This window comes from Colletes gigas, unplaced genomic scaffold, assembly GCF_013123115.1.
Source record: "Colletes gigas isolate AHSC1104 unplaced genomic scaffold, ASM1312311v1 Colletes_gigas_Sc00002, whole genome shotgun sequence".
Taxonomy (NCBI): Eukaryota; Metazoa; Arthropoda; class Insecta; order Hymenoptera; family Colletidae; genus Colletes; species Colletes gigas.
Genome location: NW_025106631.1, coordinates 5,164,492 through 5,182,548, shown reverse-complemented (window position 1 = coordinate 5,182,548; position 18,057 = coordinate 5,164,492). Strand labels below are relative to the sequence as shown.

The 18,057-nt window shown below is 33.1% G+C and overlaps 1 protein-coding gene across 1 annotated transcript; it reads right to left on the bottom strand.

Annotated features, from left to right (window-relative positions):
- Positions 1–6,497: 6,497 nt before the first annotated feature.
- LOC122402038 (innexin inx7-like) lies at positions 6,498–16,078 on the bottom strand. Its single transcript, XM_043404554.1, has 7 exons — positions 15,827–16,078; positions 15,638–15,728; positions 11,141–11,213; positions 10,895–11,072; positions 9,234–9,571; positions 8,608–8,798; positions 6,498–6,809 (listed from the first exon to the last, which is right to left on the bottom strand). The coding sequence occupies exons 1-7, from the start codon at positions 15,912–15,914 to the stop codon at positions 6,563–6,565; spliced, it is 1,206 nt and encodes a 401-aa protein (XP_043260489.1). The 5' UTR covers positions 15,915–16,078; the 3' UTR covers positions 6,498–6,562.
- Positions 16,079–18,057: the final 1,979 nt, after the last annotated feature.

Here is an 18,057-nt window from a genome sequence, read left to right as displayed (position 1 = left end):
CGAAAAATCATGACGACAGTCACACTGTTTTTTTTTTGTATGGATATGATGTTCGTATGAAATCGTTGTACGAAGAGTGACTTGGAGAGGTATTTGAGGTGATAAAGTTAGGCGGTCCACCCTGTATATTCGAGCACCGGCGAACCGGTTTCCACCATGGGCGTCCAGTTGAGAACCGCTGCGGGTCAATCGTGTCAATTGTGACGAATGTGTGTCGACTCTGCTCGCGTCTGGTCCTTGTAACTCTTCAAACTAAGCTCTATACTCGAATGCAGAACGTGCAACTCACACAGAACGGTACGAATGGCTGTGTTCATCGTGTTGCAAGGCATCGACAATAGCTCTGTTCACACCTCGGTTGCAAAAGTCCTGACATTTTCTTTTTCAATATTCGGATGCTAGCTAATTTAGCTGTAGCCCCATCCAGAATCATTTTCCTTAACACCATAAAAATTCATTCTTTTTAGCTTCTATCTGAGGAATCGTGTCACCTATATGCGAAAGGTCAACGTGCTAATTTATGGGGAGGAATTGTAAATAGGGAAAACTTGAGTAATTCTGGTCAGTTTTATTCCTTAAAACAATTTGTTATTTTTTCTTCTCAATGGACAATATTTAAGTAAATTAGTAAAATAGTACTTGGAGTTGACACAAATTAATATTAATCTCACATAGAGAAAGAAGGCAATGGAGTAGAATGGAGTTAAGAAAACCTATTAAAGGTTCTAAAAGAAATTAGTAAAGCAAAGACATACATAAAACAAAACAGTTATTTGGAATACTATGTTCTACTCTCTAAGAAAGGATTAAAAAATATTGAAGATTGTTCAAAACACAAGAACACAAGAACTAACAAATTTATTTAACTAGAAAAATCGACGCACTACTGAGGCCATTTCAGCTAAAAGAACTCTCTTGGTTTGAAGGGTTCAACTTTGTTGTTTAATAGAAAAATAAACTAACAATACCAACTAATTCAAATTACATTATAATCTCGAGTTTATATTTTCTTTTCCAGACTAATTGTAAGTGGAACTGTTCATCTCAAATTTTAACCAGACGATTTGCAAAAACTTAAAGACTCCTGGTTTCTTAGCACGAGTAAGTAGATTTTAAAACAAATCCTTCGCGAAATAACGGAGATGACGAGCTGGTCCTTCGTCCAAAACCCAACAAATTCAACAAACAGAACTGTGAACACTCGACGAAGCTTTAATACTACGAATCAGAGTCAATGTTCTTAAACTAGAGAATGAAAATGCCTCAGTTCGTCATAGATGAAGGAACATCTGATAATCTGCACACGCAGTGGCGTAGCTAGACCCTCCCCCTCCCCCCACAAGACACATAAAATATTCTTAAACAAAAAGAGCGCTGAAAATTAAATCTAGCTTTTACAAATTTATTTTTTGTTTCTATTTTAGATTAGCAAAATCTTTGATTACTCGTTCGAAGTCTATTTTTGTCTATTAATTCTGTAGAACAAGACTTTCCTTTGCAATATGAATTTACAACGATTATTGTTAAAACTGATGCAAACTAACGGATGAAAATCAAAATGCACTCTACATATTAGTATAATAAAGTCAGAAAACAAATGTATAATACATTTTTACATCGATGGAAGAAACGAAGCTAATTTATTTTGATTATTATTACTTTTAGCAGCTAAACTTAAAGTTATATATTAAAGTTAGAAATTAGAGTTTATCAACTGAATCTCCTAAATTATACTTTCGAATTAACTGTAAGAATTTAAGGAGCTTTGCAGCGTTTCCGTTTCCAGATAATTAATGAGTCCTGCTACAGTAAGAAGTATCTGCATTTTTCTCTAATAAGAGGCTTCCTACGATTCTTTCCGCAGAGATCTTTAATTGCGTAAAACTGTGGTGCTGTTTATGGTCGCGCCCAAAGTATGACTGGAAACCGAGTGAGACTTGTTATCTCCGTTTCTTCACTAGCAACGATTATGGCCTTATCTTCCAACACATCGTGTGCTCAGTACTGTAGTTAGGGCGTCATATTTCGGAGAAAACACTTTAAAAAATGCAAACATCCTTCATAAAGTCTGATAATTACTTATCGGTACTCGAAACAATTATTTTTGATTTGGTAATGCTTTTTCAATGAATTAAATCGTTCTTTAAATCTTGATTTCAATCAAAGGTAATCTTGAACACTTAGAAACGATGTAAGCTACAAAATGAAACAAATATTTATTTATTCATTACCTTTTAAAGGGAATGGAGACTCCAGTTTTTGGATCTTGAGTCCATTTTTTCAAAGACGTTTCTCTATTTAATTAGTGGCCAGGAAATCCAGGCCTCTTTTTGACAAAAATTCTCTAACTTCGAATGACTCTAGAGAGTGTAATTGTTTAAATTTATTTTTGCAATGAACTTGAGAAGCTTCCCCTTTAGAAAGATTTCCCAAAAGTCGACTTCCTTTTTTTTCCCCCTAAGTTATCGTACTTGGTATGTGTTCAAATTTTTAACTATGTTACAACGGTTCAAAGATTTGCAATTTTCACACGCGTCTTTAAGCATTCATCAAAAGTACTTCGTGGACTCTTGCAATACAATTTCTGGTCATGCCTCGGTCGTATATTTCTTTTTTTCTTACAAGGCGCGCATTTTATTGTTAGAACACGGCGCATTATCTACATACGCCCAAGCTTCCAGACATTTCATCGTTGAAACTCCCGTCACGAAAAGTACCGTGCAGGTACTGGAAGAAATACGGAATGCATTCTTTCGTGCCGTGTCCCTTTGCCTCTCAAACGCTTCCAGAATAAATACGTTGCTCCTCGTGAACGTATTATTTATACTTACACTCCGAGTACATTCCTAGAAATTAGTATCAAGTCGAATGTAACTAATATGGCTCTTGAACGAAATATCATTCATATTTACGCGTGTAATTTGTCTCGAAATAATGAAGAAATATTCCAGTTCCATACATAGTATAATAGATACTGCAAAATCTACAGAAGGCCTTGCAATAATAAAAATCTGAATCATTTGATGCAAGTTTCGTTATTATAAATTATTGATATCTACATAAGCTTCTAATATATTTCTTGTAGATACCATTTTTAGAACTACTAAAGTGGTAAAAATGACTCATTCGTAATTTCTAATCAAAATTGTATAAACGTCACTTAATTTTTGAAAACTCACAGGTTTCTATAAAGGGAACGATTAAACATTCATTACCATTGCATTATACGCTTCTCCTAGTATACAGAGTGCTCGGCCAAAACCCTGGGAAAAATTTTAATGGGAGATTCTAGAGACTAAAATAGAAGAGGCTAGAAAGAAATAAAAGAATTTTTTTTCTCGAAAGTGGGTAGGATTTCAGGGGTATGTGTATTCACCAAAAATTATTGTAATTGACCCCTGAAGCTAAAAATAATTTTTTCAGAACGATTTGAAATTTTTTTTTTCGTCGAAAAATTTAGGCCCCTACCTCTGGTCGATTTTTCTTAGAAATCAGTTTTTCATTTTTAATAAATTTGTTCGACGCCCTATAGAAAAGTTGTTTAGTAATTTTTTGTAGGTATCCATGAGCTCCATTTCAGAAAAAAATTTCAATGAGATACGTTCACTATTGTAGGAGTTATGGCTGTTTAAATATTGGACCATTTTTATGGGGTTTTTCTCATTTTACAGGGTCAAGGAGCTACTTTTTCAATATTTTTAGAATTTCTACATATTCTTCACTAAAATAGGCGTTGATTGCTTTTTGAAATATTAAAATCGTCCAATCCGTTCAGAAGTTATGACGTTTTAAATATATGCATGAAATTTCAGGGAAGCATTTCTCTGGCTTCACATTAGATTTTCGGTAAAGAATTTTTTTTCTGAAAATGCGTAGGATTTCTGGGATATATGTAATGACCAAAAATGATTGTAATTAACCTCTGTAACTATATATAATTTTTTTAGTATCATTTGACATTTTTTAATTTCGTCTAAAAATTTCAGTACCTACACGAATTTTTTTCTCAAAACTGGATAGGAATTCAGGAATATGTGTAATGACCAAAAATGATTATAATTGACCTCTGTAACTGAATATAATTTTTTTAGTATCATTTGAAATTTTTTAATTTCGTCTAAAAATTTCCGTACCCACTCGAATTTTTTTCTCAAAACTGGATAGGAATTCAGGAGTATGTGTAATGACCAAAAATGATTGTAATTGACCTTTGGAACTAAATATAATTTTTTTAGTATGATTTGAAATTTTTTAATTTCGTCTGAAAATTTCAGTACCTACTCGAATTTTTTTCTCAAAACTGGGTACGATTTTGGGGATACGTCTATTCACCAAAAATGATTGTAATTGACCCCTGCAATCGAAAATAATTTTTCCAGAGTGATTTGACAAATTTTTAATTTAATTTATTAATAACTTTTTAACGAAGCCTCAATCAACAAATTGATATTCTTGATTTTCGTCTTATTTTGGCTTCTAGAGTCTCTCAATAATATTTTTCCTAGGGGTAGCCGAACACTCTGTATATCTAATTTCTTTGGTACAAATAAATACGCCATTATTGTCGCTAGTTTCAGTGTTAGTATGATTCTTTGAAATACGTCTCCTTCGTTAATTGTTGACCACGTGACGTTGCAATCACAGTACGTCTTCCTACGCACGTTTAAAGTGTAACTCGGGTGGTGAACGATCAATTTTAATACTTCGCAAGATACAACCAGCGGCCATATTAGGTTCCCTGACCCTATCGTTTAAAATTCTTGCATATCAGTTTAATAATGTACGGTCATACGCCATTAGACAACAAGAAAGCGCCAAACTTCCACGAGGAATTAGTTTCTCATTAAGCAAAAATTACGTCCATTTATGGAGGACATTTCTCCGTTTGTATTAATGGCGCGGAGGGTCATTGGACAATGGTGTTCAGGTCACTCGAAATATTGCTTTAGGATCCATGGTTTACAGTCCAATCTTACCTTTCACCTCTCAAAATTGTTGTTTGTTAGTAAAAATAATAATCCCATAAAAAAGAAGCCTAATGGAAATCGTGTAAAATAGTGATAACTCATAGAAACTTTGAAAACTAGATTTTACTAATTCTTGCTGCCATATTAATTGAGATTAACCATTTAATAATTATTGATATATTTCTATTTTCACAAAATGGCACCTTCATAGCCCCCCCGTGCCACATTCTTTGTAGACTTAGAGGAAACTCGAATATACAATAGGAAATCCACGACTGAGGGACAATTTGGTCATTTTTAAATAGGATCCTTTGTTTAATTGTGTGCATGAATTATTCTCACCATTCTGGGAACTGAATCGAGTCAGCGACCTTCCAGAACACATGCGCTCGAGATTCTGAGTCAACCAAAGATTCATCACGTCGGTGTATGAATAATATAACTCCTGGCGCTGTTTTAATTCAACGAGGCACGCCTTGACGGAAGAGATCTTACGATTAATTTACTCTCATTTATCATTATTATTTTTACAATTAAAACCTGACGTTATTTTTAGTTTAAAAATTAGACTATTACAAAACTGTTAGACTAAACCTGATATTTTATAAATCTTTAATTCTTAACAATTTTAAGAATAGGAAGTCTCTAAACCAAGTATGATGATTAAATAAAAAAATGCAATAAAAAGAACTGATATTGTTAAATGATCGTCACTGTGTATAATTAACAGGAAATTATTTACATTTGATTACTAAATTTTTATCGATACAGGACAAAGTTAATCAAATAATAAGTTCCTTTTACTCAATTTTGAAAAGTTAGTCGAGTAAAAATATCTTTAGGAAAACACATTTCGCGAATATTGTCTTTCAAAAATTAATTTGAGCTGCAGCCAGTGCCGGATTTAAACAGAGGCAACCGAAAAAGGGGGCGCTTGAAATTCCAGAAATCGTAGAAATTAATAATTCTTTTATTATACATCGCTAAATTGAAATTCAATATGTAATTCGTTATCGAAATATTGATCTTAAAAATAAGATACGCACATATTCAACGAATTTCTCCGTGGTACACAGTTCTTCGTTAAGTTAGAAAAGTGGAAAAATATTTAAAAGTTACAATACATATTGACTAAATCTATTGAAATTATCTTTACATTAAATACTGGCCGCAACGACGTGATAAATGATTTCGCTGAGAAAACAGCGAGACGTAATCTATGAAAATTTAATCCAAAACAAATCACAGCTGTTATAGTTGCCAAAGGCTGATGGACAAAATGTTAAACTGTTATTTGCGATTTGCAACGGTGCAAAATTGAGTCACGAATAAAATCTTACAGGCAGTTAATCAGCATGAAATAAAACTTGCACATTTTTTAAAGCAAAATGTGAGTAGAATAATACAAGTGATACGATTTCGTCATATCTTACGTAATAAATAATCATTTCCTAGGAAAGTATTATTCATTGTGCATTCTGTGATAGCATAAATATACTTACTCGTATCTCTTTTAAATAATTTTGTCCTATTCGCTGTTAGTGATGTTTATTTTTTTCTAATAATTTATCGTGACGTAAGGGTGTAAATAAACATCAAGCCATATGGGTCAGCGGTTCCTCCTCGGAAGGAATATTTTTGAAACCTTCGCGTTTTGCTTGCATGTCCTCGGCCAATTTTTGCAAAAGATCCTTGAAAACATAGTTGTCCAGATTCTTAGCTATATAATATAGAAACAACCAGTCCCCGTAATGGCAATCATTAGTGACCGTCAGCACGTTCCACGGGTTATATTTCCCTGGACAGGCCATAGAAAACACAATCTTGTTGAAGGATGTGCTCCTGCGAATACGAGAAAACAGTCAATTAACAGAAACTACATGTCTCGATGAACGTTAAGTCCACTGATCACACACGCAACGAATCAACGAAATTTTGTACAAATTTGAACAATATACGTGGGTGTCTTGCTTAATTTGAGCATCTTAAATATTTTATTTATTTTTGGTGATAGGAAAAACGTCGAAGGAAAACGTTATTTGTTTGGAAAGGTAAAATATTAACATTCTCGTTCTTATGCTAGGAAGAAGCATAAAATAAGTAAAATGACAGGATAAAAACCTCAGAAGGGCTTTTATATTTGAAAATGTAATTTTCAAATCTTTGAAAATCTGATCCTCAAAAAGATTGTTTATTGCAATATTTGCCGCATCCAAACAATTAATATTTATATACAACCCTGGGAAAAATTTTAATGGGGGATTCTGGAGGCCAAAATAAGACGAAAATCGAAAATACCAATTTGTTGATGGAGGCTTTGTTAAAAAGTTATTAACATTTAAAGTTCCACCAGTATTGAATTTTTTTCTAGAAATTGGGTAGGATTTAGGGGGTATGTCTATTCACTAAAAATGATTGTAATTGACCCCTCCAACTGAAAAGATTTTTTCCAAAACAATTTGAAATTTTTTTATCCGTCGAAAAATTTCTAACATTCTCGAATTTTTTTCTAGAAAGTGGGTAGGATTTAGGGGGTATGTCTATTCACTAAAAATGATTGTAATTGACCCCTCCAACTGAAAAGATTTTTTCCAAAACAATTTGAAATTTTTTTATCCGTCGAAAAATTTCTAACATTCTCGAATTTTTTTCTAGAAAGTGGGTAGGATTTCGGGGGTATGTCTATTCACTAAAAATGATTGTAATTGACCCCTCCAACTGAAAAGATTTTTTCCAAAACAATTTGAAATTTTTTTATCCGTCGAAAAATTTCTAACATTCTCGAATTTTTTTCTAGAAAGTGGGTAGGATTTCGGGGGTATGTCTATTCACTAAAAATGATTGTAATTGACCCCTCCAACTGAAAAGATTTTTTCCAAAACAATTTGAAATTTTTTTATCCGTCGAAAAATTTCTAACATTCTCGAATTTTTTTCTAGAAAGTGGGTAGGATTTCGGGGGTATGTCTATTCACCAAAAATTATTGTAATTGACCCCCACAACAGAAAAGATTTTTTCCAAAATGATTTGAAATTTTTTTTTCGTCGAAAAATTTCAAATATTCTCGAATTTTTTTCTCGAAAATGCGCAAGATTTCGGGGATATGTCTATTCACCAAAAATAATTGTAATTGACCTTCGCAACCGATAATAATTTTTTCAAAACGATTTGAAATTTTTTTTTCCATCGAAAAATTTCACACCTTCTCGAATTTTTTTCTAGAAACTGGGTAGGATTTCGATGGTATGTCTATTCATCAAAAATGATTGTAATTGACCCCCACAACCGAAAAGATTTTTTCCAAAACGATTTGAAATTTTTTTTTCCGTCGAAAAATTTCAAATATTCTCGAATTTTTTTCTAGAAAGTGGGTAGGATTTCGGGGGTATGTGTATTCATAAAAAATGGTTATAATTGACCCCTCCAACCGAAAATAATTTTTCCAAAACGATTTGAAATTTTTGATTTTAATTGTTAATAACTTTTTAACGAAGCCTCCATCAACAAATTGGTATTCTTGATTTTCGTCTTATTTTGGCCTCTACAATCCCCCATTCAAATTTTTTGACCGAACACCCTGTATATCAATTGTTGAAGATAATAGGAGGAATTATTGGAATTATCAATTGTAAATAGTAACCTTGCATGCAACACCATAGTTAGTAGTCGCCATATCAACCCGCAACCGGTTAGCACCGCAAGAATTATAAACCAAAACCAAAGAAACACATAGATCTTTTCGTTCACGATGTTCAGTGCCATGACGCAGAGAGCGTCGATCTCCTGGATCGTCCCTGTGGGACCATATTTGTGAAAAATGCACTTGGTTACCTAAAACAACTTCATTTGAAATACCAAAGGATACCCAATCAAATATTAATCATAGTAACATACCCTGTTATTTATAAAAATACCTAATTATACAAGTACTTTTCTCTCAACAGTTTTAGTGTATTATTACAATATTTCTTTTCTATTTTAAACCAAAATTATAGTATAATATTGTTTTTAATTGAAAATTATACAAAAGAAGAAGATTTTGTTAATTAAAATGCAAAATTCGAGGTGTATGAATACTTTCTTCTCTGATTCTATTATACATTATTAAATTCCCGAAAACAAAGATCTTTACAATACAAAAGAAATGTTTGTTAAATAAATTTCAGGATATCGAACAGCACGAACTTATGGAACGATCTAATATAAACTTTTATACGATGTTTGATTAAGAAAAAAATAAATATTTGTTAGTAAGTCTGAGAATACCTTGGGAAACGTGACATCGAGAGGATCCATCGTGCTATGGGGATTGCTTTCCGATACCGTTTGACCGAGCCCCATGAAAGCGCCGCCGAGGAACCAGTCGGTGAAATAAATTTGCGAAAGCACGTTTATGAAATTCAGGACCTCGCAAAGGCCCAAGTAATACGCCCACGGTCGGTTCAGGTGGATACGATTTATGAAAGCGACGCGAATGTGTTGGATCTTCTCGTCCCGTTCCTGTCTCGTAGGGACCGTGATACCGTTTTCGGTCTTGAAGGAGGTGTCGTGCAGAGCCAAGGTCGACATTTGCAAACCGGACACCAACGCCTTCAAACGACCTCCTGCATAGTTTTTTTTTTCGAAATATTTCTTTTTCAAACACCGTCGAACCTTCCACGTTGCAACGATTTCGAATCGCTTTTACACTGTTCGAAGAACAAAAATCAGAAGCGGCGAAAGCGTTGCAAACTAGTGGAGTTTTAGATATCGTGGACACCCGTGTCGAAAAATAGTAATATTATCCTAGATATTAAAGTTGTATTCAATGTAAATTAAATGTAAATCAGGACACGAACAGGTTAGAATTTGTTCGAAGGAACATGGCGTGTGCGTCACTCGCCTGAAACTTTCAGGATGTGTTCGCTAACACGTTGACTTGAATTTGTAGTATTAAAACCCGGAAATGTTCGTATAAACATTGCTTCAAAGTTAATAAGCAGTAAGGAACGTTCGTTTCAAGTTTGAAACGAGAATTGTAAGCTCGGAATGTCGGCCATCGGTGGCCGCCATGACAGTCAACGTGTTAGAACTACAAAAGAATGGTAAAGTGAAATATTGAATAATTTTATATTTTTAAAGACCGAAAGTAACGATAAGAAAGCAATCTCAGCGTTTAAGAAAAATCTTGAAAATATTATCGGTAAATATATCGTTATTTATGAATTTCGATTTAATACTACCCGATAGTTACTGATATGCAAATACAGTGAATTTCGTAAGTATTCGTACCCTCATTGCTTATGGGAGAAATTTGTTGAAATCAAACTATGCATTCCGGATACAAATACCATAGAAAATTAATGGGTGGAAATAGGTAAAAGACTACGCGAATTTTCAATAAACAAATGCTAAAAGGAAAAATTTGTAGAAGTTTGGAATAGTATTGAATCAAATATCACTTTAAAACTGATAGAAAGTATACCAAATCGATTAAACGATATAATGTCATAAAGGTAGACCCACGAAATACTAGAAAATTAATACAAAGTAAAAAAGTTACCGTAATATGCGATTTTTTGACAAAATTTACTTTATATATGAGTTTATTTATAACAAAAAGTTTATTGCAAAGCTTCAAATGCATCCTTCGATCTCAAGTTTCTCTTACAAGCAGCGAAGGTACGAATACTTATGAGAGTGACTGTAAATATACCGGTATTTATGAATTTCCTACCGATAACCATCGGTAATTACTGCTATGCAAATATACAGAGTGTCCTATAATTTAGTTCAAAATTGTGTCTTCCGTAATGGAGTATGATCCACGGATAGAGAGCTCGTTATAGCGTTCAAATATTTCACCATTTTCTTTTGTCTCCGACGAAACAGGAGGTGAACACTGACCAGTTCCAATTGCATGACGCACCCTGTATAGCGCGACTGACCTTCAGCATTCCGCCACAGGTAGTGAGGCATGTAAAAGAGGATCGCCTGAAAAAACAGAACGAAAGGGACCCACTGGTAGTAAGCATGGTGGACGACGGGGTCGTCTTTGGTCGCTGGTCCCACGCCAGGGTGAGGAACTATGCCCAGCTCGACCGACGTGGCGTTCATGTGTTTCACCTACGAAATTCATTCGATTTTCTACCGGTACATTTTAGATAGCCACCGCGTCTAATTCTGATATTTACCACGGTGTAGGTGGACATGAAGAAACAGAATGTGTTGACTACATGCTCCGCCACCGCAGAACTGGCAACGCACCTTGTCCATAAAACGCAACAAATGCAATCAACGATTTTCATCACGTTTATATCTCTTAAGGGGCCTTTCTACCTTGTGGGATTAAAAAAATCGATATTTTTTTTTTTGCATTTTCCTTTAGTATGTTGTCTCGAAAATATATCTACCAAATATTAAATTGAAATTTGAAAAACTAACGAAGTTATAACCTGCTGAAATGTACCGCGCGCAGGTATAACAACTGGACGTGAAACTTTAAAGCTGTTTTTCTCGAAACTACATTTTTCGGCACTGCGTGCGTGATAACTAAAAAACTATTCAAGATATCAACATGAAATTTATACAGTATCTTCAGAACTGGTCTCCCTATAGCATGAACCAGGATAATTGCGATATATGCAATACTTTTTCTTTTATTAACAAAAAAGCAACCAAATATATGAAAATATTCAGTATTTTTTCGTAAAATAGCTGCCATTTTGCCATTTTTTGTTTTTTTTTGAAAAGATCCTAGTTCATGCTATAACCACACTCATCTATATTAAGAATATCGTTGGTTTTAGGATTTCGAATAACTTGTTCGCAAGATATCACGTACGCAGTCGGGTGCCGTTCGTAAAAACTGTTGTTTGATGATCAACAAAAACAGCGTAATCAATAGATATTATGCGTTGCAAAAATTCGTAAATATAGCTAAATATATAATAAATGTATCTACAAAATCCGGAATTAATCGCTCTTTAATAACCCGCAAAAAAAAATCACAAAGAAACACGTATTTTTCATGCCTACAAGGTAGAATGGCCCCTTAACACTGTCTCGATAGGTGCCTTTTTACACCTTTACTTTTGGAGGCAAATGTTAGACACCAGAAAATGTTCGTGTGACTTTCTATTATTTATTAAAAACAGTGTTATAATATTCCCACCATGGAAAGCTTAAATAGACTAGTTTCTCATTTTTCATTCGTTTCGAGGAAATATTGTTCATGCAAACGTGAAGATGATACGCGAAGATATAAAGTGATATTTGCGTTACAATTTTACACTTGGTTTTTGTAGCAAAAATAATTCGAACAATTTAAAAAAATTAATGACAATAGCTCCCCCATGATTAAAAAATTATGTGAATAGCCCCCCCAATGGATAAAGGTATCGATTAAAAAGTTTCATCGCATCTTTACCATAGTTTGAAACTCTATTTTCGCGACTACCATTTGTTCATATTTATAATAATCTTTCTAGTAAGTAAGCATGTCAAAAACAATTGCTCGTAAAAAAAACTCGAGACCTTTGCACTACTGGAACGTACAAAATTATGAAGCCTTAAAGGAAGTTAAGTTAAGTTAAGTTTTTCGAATAAAATTATATTGCCTGAAAGTAGCGATTCTTTGTGATCAGATTAGTATAAATCTGCACGAACTTTCACCAGTATCTAACATGCATGAAAATTGTTAATGTGAATTATGTTATTTGTAATATTAATAACTTCAAGTTCAAATTTAAAAACGTGTCTTTTGACATTTTCGGTAGAAACAGTGTTAAATAACCAACGATTCATACCAAAAATCATCCACCACCTTTGCGTTTTTTTTTAAATATTTCAATTATTCAAAAAATATAACTTTCCATATAAAACAATCACAGTTTGCTTCGATCAGTGGTTCTCATCCTTTATCTTTCACGGTTCCCATTTTGGTGGTTTAAAGAATCTCACTTGGCCGTTTTTATGCAAAATTGGACAAATTTTATTCCCGATTAACAAATAAAAATTGCTTTGTTCGCTGGTATATTCGTTAATGGATTCTGATTTATAAAAGAATTTATAATAAAAATTAGTTTACGAATAAGTCTAGTATTTTTTATCGATGAATAAAATTTATCCAGCTCTATTTTTATGCAAAATTCTCTAGAATAACGTTTTGCAATATTAGTTTAATCGTCGTTGAAAATCTTGACTCGATCATATTCAATCTGTTTATAATTACATAAACTAGAAAATTTTACAATTAAAAATTGTCAAAGAAAAATATATTAAAACTTATTAAGTTTTCAATCTCATTTTCAAACTCATTAAGATTAAAATGTTTGCAAAATTCGTTTCCCAAAAAGAATATTCTATAAACCTATATAACTTGTGATTGCACGAAAGGTTTCCTATTATTTTAATTTACAGTTGCATCAATGATTTACAATAGTCATTGAGAATCTTTCTTTGTTTATTACAAGCGTGTTTTATATTGACTAACGCGTAATCGGAAGTAATGTATGATTTTCAGTACGAGAGTTTGTGTATTATAATATTTAGGCGTGATAAACAGGCTGTATCCTGAAACGCGACAAAAATTTATTGGTATTCTGAAATAAATATTTTGAGAACTGTTTTTATAGCAAAACAGACATTTTGGATTTTTTAAACGGGACCACTACTTTTTTTTTATATTGTAGGGGACGTCGAGACTAATTCAAAACGCATACATGTTACTTGATACTTTTTACTAACACATTGATACATTTACAATAGTGAAAATGGAAAGATTTAGCTTCTCGTTGTATTTTACTTTTAAACATATTTGATCTTGCTTAACGTACTATAATGTATTATTTATGCTGTTTATAATAGCATAAATAAACATTGAACATAAAAAGACTGCATTTTATTTGACACTGAAGAGATTATTATACCTAATCATTGGACTAGAAACGATAAGCTGTGTTCCCATTTCCACTACTATAAATCTGGTAACATGTTACTAAAAATATTGCGTAACGTGCGTTTTAACCTCTTCAGGGCCAAATTATTTTCATTTCATTCGAAAATTTATTCATAAACATATAATCGTACTATCAGAGTTAGCCTTGCATTATCAAATAACGAATAAAAATGTTAGAATGAATGAAACGTACATAGAAGTTAGTTTACAAATAAATCTAAAATTTCTATTCGCTATTTTTGAATAAAATTTGTTCAACTCTGGTTACTACCACGATGTAATATTTAAAATAACTTAAAAACTAAATTCATGGAGTCCCGTACAACCAGAGATGAGCACATTCAACCCCCAAGCGTTAAAAAATTTTTTTTTCGTCATTTTTATACTTCTCTTTCTAAATTTGTTTTCTCACTCAAATTTTACATTGCCTCGAGTGGTTATGCATTGTGAACAAAAATCTGTAGATTTTAACAGAAACTCGACTAATTAACAAATTATTTTTCGTTATTTTTATACTTCTCTTCCTAAATTTGTTTTCTTACTCAGATTTTATATTGCCTCGAGTGGTTATGCATTGTGAAAAAAAAACTAGATTTCAACAGTTGTAACCACCCCTATACGAAACTCGACTAATTAACAAATTTATGCTAATTTACACAAATATACTTCTCTTCCTAAATTTGTTGTCTTGCTCAGATTTTATATTGCCTCGAGTGGTTATGCATTGTGAACAAAAATCTGTAGATTTCAACAGAAACTCGACTAATTAACAAATTTTTTTTTTCGTCATTTTTATACTTCTCTTTCTAAGTTTGTTTTCTCACTCAGATTTTACATTGCCTCGAGTGGTTATGCATTGTGAAAAAAAAAACTAGATTTCAACAGTTCTAACAAACCCTATACGAAACTCGACTAATTAACAAATTTATGCTAATTTATACAAATATACTTCTCTTCCTAAATTTGTTTTCTCACTCAGATTCTACATTGCCTCGAGTGGTTATGCATTGTGAAAAAAAAATCTGTAGATTTCAACAGTTCTAACCACCCCTGTACGAAACTCGACTAATTAACAAATTTATGCTAATTTATACAAATATAGTTCTCTTCCTAAATTTGTTTTCTTACTCAGATTTTACATTGCCTCGAATGGTTATGCATTATGAAAAAAAAAACTAGATTTCAACAGTTCTAACAAACCCTATACGAAACTCGACTAATTAACAAATTTATGCTAATTTACACGAATATACTTCTCTTCCTAAATTTGTTTTCTCACTCAGATTTTACATTGCCTCGAGTGGTTATGCATTGTGAAAAAAAACTAGATTTCAACAGTTCTAACAAACCCTATACGAAACTCGACTAATTAACAAATTTATGCTAATTTACACAAATATACTTCTCTTCCTAAATTTGTTTTCTCACTCAGATTCTACATTGCCTCGAGTGGTTATGCATTGTGAAAAAAAAATCTGTAGATTTCAACAGTTGTAACCACCCCTGTACGAAACTCGACTAATTTTCTTTGTATAAATTATATTTCGATCAACAGCGATTCAATTTCTGTTACATTCTGTCCCATCTTTGTTTTCCGTATAAATAAAAAAAATTCGTGGCTCTTGGAAGAATCTCAGACGACCTACGGTTTCTAGTTCTGTTATCAAACATTGAATGAAAAATCGTGGGTCACGTTGCAGGATACACCCTGCACAGCCGTAAAATTCAGTACCTGATGTGCTCGCCGAAAAATTGTCTAGACGACACCAGAAGCGAACTGATCAGCAGTATCAGAAACGTGGCCCTGTAGTGTAACTTGAACACTAATCGCGAAACAACGAATCGTTAAGTCGTAACAGGTAACAAAAAAAAGAAGAAAGATTAATCGAAGCAGATCGAGTCTGGATAGTTTATCAGTTACCGATATTGTCAATGGCCACATAGTCCTGGGTAACTTTTAACTTGACATGGTCCTTGAGGACCGAAAACGTGGCTAAGACGGTGGCCATATCGACGAAAACGATCAGAGTTCCCTCGATCGCAACTCTCTCATTTGTCTCCACGGGGGCTCTCGTATCCTACAAAAATATCGCGTCGACTTTCGAAATGCCTACCGCGAACTGCTCAGCCTTACTCGAGAAACTAATCGAGCTTCCACAATACCGACGGAATGTTAATCAGGACCGCACTGAGCTCGCGAACTGCTGGTAAATCTCGTTTCTTGTTATCAGTAGCGACGATTGCGCAGTAGCTTTGAGTGACAACGCATCACGAAATTGGTATCAAAGCTAGAGGTAGAGTTTCAATCTTATTATTGTGAAGGCACTTATTCGTGAAGATAAGGCTAGATAACATCGCGCTGAGGCGGCGAGTACAATAAGAACGCGATCGAGGCTCCACCCAGAGCCATACTGGCCCACAATCGGCGCCCCTGAATCGAGTGGCGTAAATAAAAAATTATGAAAAATTCGAGATAGATAATAGCAAGAAAATGAGAGGTTGTAACACTTTGAGTTTAGAATAGGTCTACGTAAAAGAAATTGTTCTTTCAACGACCATTACTGAACGAATAATATGTTACCTACTTATCTGAGAGTATTGAGTTCAAACTGTTTTGTTATGTATCAAGAAATGTTTATGTTATCATGTAAAACGTGGGAAGTAGAGAAAAAATTTTTCAAACGTATCGTAGATAATGGAATATCAAGATATTTATTTAATTAAATTGCACTTAAAAAGGAACTTAACGTTTTGGTATGTAGAAAGTTACTATAGAAATGAAAAATGATTTGTTCTTGTTCTTTGGTAAAAATTTTATTCCAACTGCACTCCATCGTTGCAGGTATATCTGTACCTTTTTTAATTTTGTAACTGATACCAACTGACAGCGTTACAATTGTTGCAATTGTTACGATAAGTATTCCCTCATGAAATACCGAGTTAAAGATTTAAAACAAGAAACATCAACTTTTAGATATCGAGAAAGTTACTTCCTTCATTGTACAGTTTTCTAATAGCATCTTAAGTATGATAGATGAGCGTGTTCTGAATGTATACCTGAAACTCTATATTTATTATCATTTTTAGAAAATTTTATCAGTCTGTCCTAAATATTAAATATGCTCGTTTTATTTGGTACATTAACTCGTATATATTTTGTCTCGTGTTAACAAAAAGTATAAAAATATCTTGAATAGCATTTTCGACGCAAGTCCAATTTCCTGAACTTATTCCATTGTTAAAGTTAAACTAAACGCCATTTAAAAAGTGCAAAAATCATCGATGATTTCGTCACGCGTATTTCTGAAAACACGTTTTCCCTTTAAAGATATTTCTAAATCCTGATAGCCCACGTTTTGCTTGTCATTGCCCGTCAGAGGTCTGAAAATTCTTAGATCGCACCTGGTTACGAATACAGCAAAAACTGCGAATCGTCGTCTTCCAACGCATTGTATCAATTCGCATTAATCTTTGCCTCAAGTATGCGTTACATTTAGCACAATCATACAAATGACAAATATTATACGGTTAATCTATATGAAACTTACGATTTCACTTAATCGCTTCTATATCAAGACAAATAATGATTAATCTGTTTAAAGATTTTCCTTATCCAACGTTTTTTTCTATTCAGAAGTGCGTCCGTGAAATATAATAGTTATTGTTAAGTATCAGAAAACCAGCCTCGATTCTCCGATACGAAGGAACTTATATAATACGAATAAACGAACATTTTCTTTACAGGATTAAAACTTGATTATGATCTTCCTTAATCATTTATTTTAAGAGCGGAAAATAATTTGTTTTGGTTGGCCAGCGTTGACCTTGTATTTAAATGTAATCAAACATGTCTAGAAACTTTTATCTATAGGCGAGTTTATATCAGTAATCGTCAATTCATGTCTCAGGAAGAAAACAATACCACCTAATCCCATCGATATTTTGTATATACAAGTCACTACACAATAGGATATTTTCTAATTGCAAGATATTAATCCAAGTTTCCAGAAAATATTAGTCAGATATCAGGGCAATTGCACACAAGTATAGATAACAAAGATTATTCCAACTGAACTAATTTCTCAAATTAAATTTGTTCCTTACTCTGGAAATATGTTGCATACTTGTATGTACCATTTGTCGTATTCGATT

Bases quoted from the DNA above. Each gene is read 5' to 3' on its own strand.
- LOC122402038 (XM_043404554.1), bottom strand. From the start codon at position 15,914: ATGGCCACCGTCTTAGCCACGTTTTCGGTCCTCAAGGACCATGTCAAG. The intron at 15,729-15,826 runs GTAACTGATAAA...TTTCGCGATTAG, and splicing joins TGTGGCCATTGACAATATCG to TGTTCAAGTTACACTACAGG. The intron at 9,572-10,894 runs GTCAGTCGCGCT...AAAACTATGCAG, and splicing joins CCTGTGGCGGAATGCTGAAG to GAGGTCGTTTGAAGGCGTTG.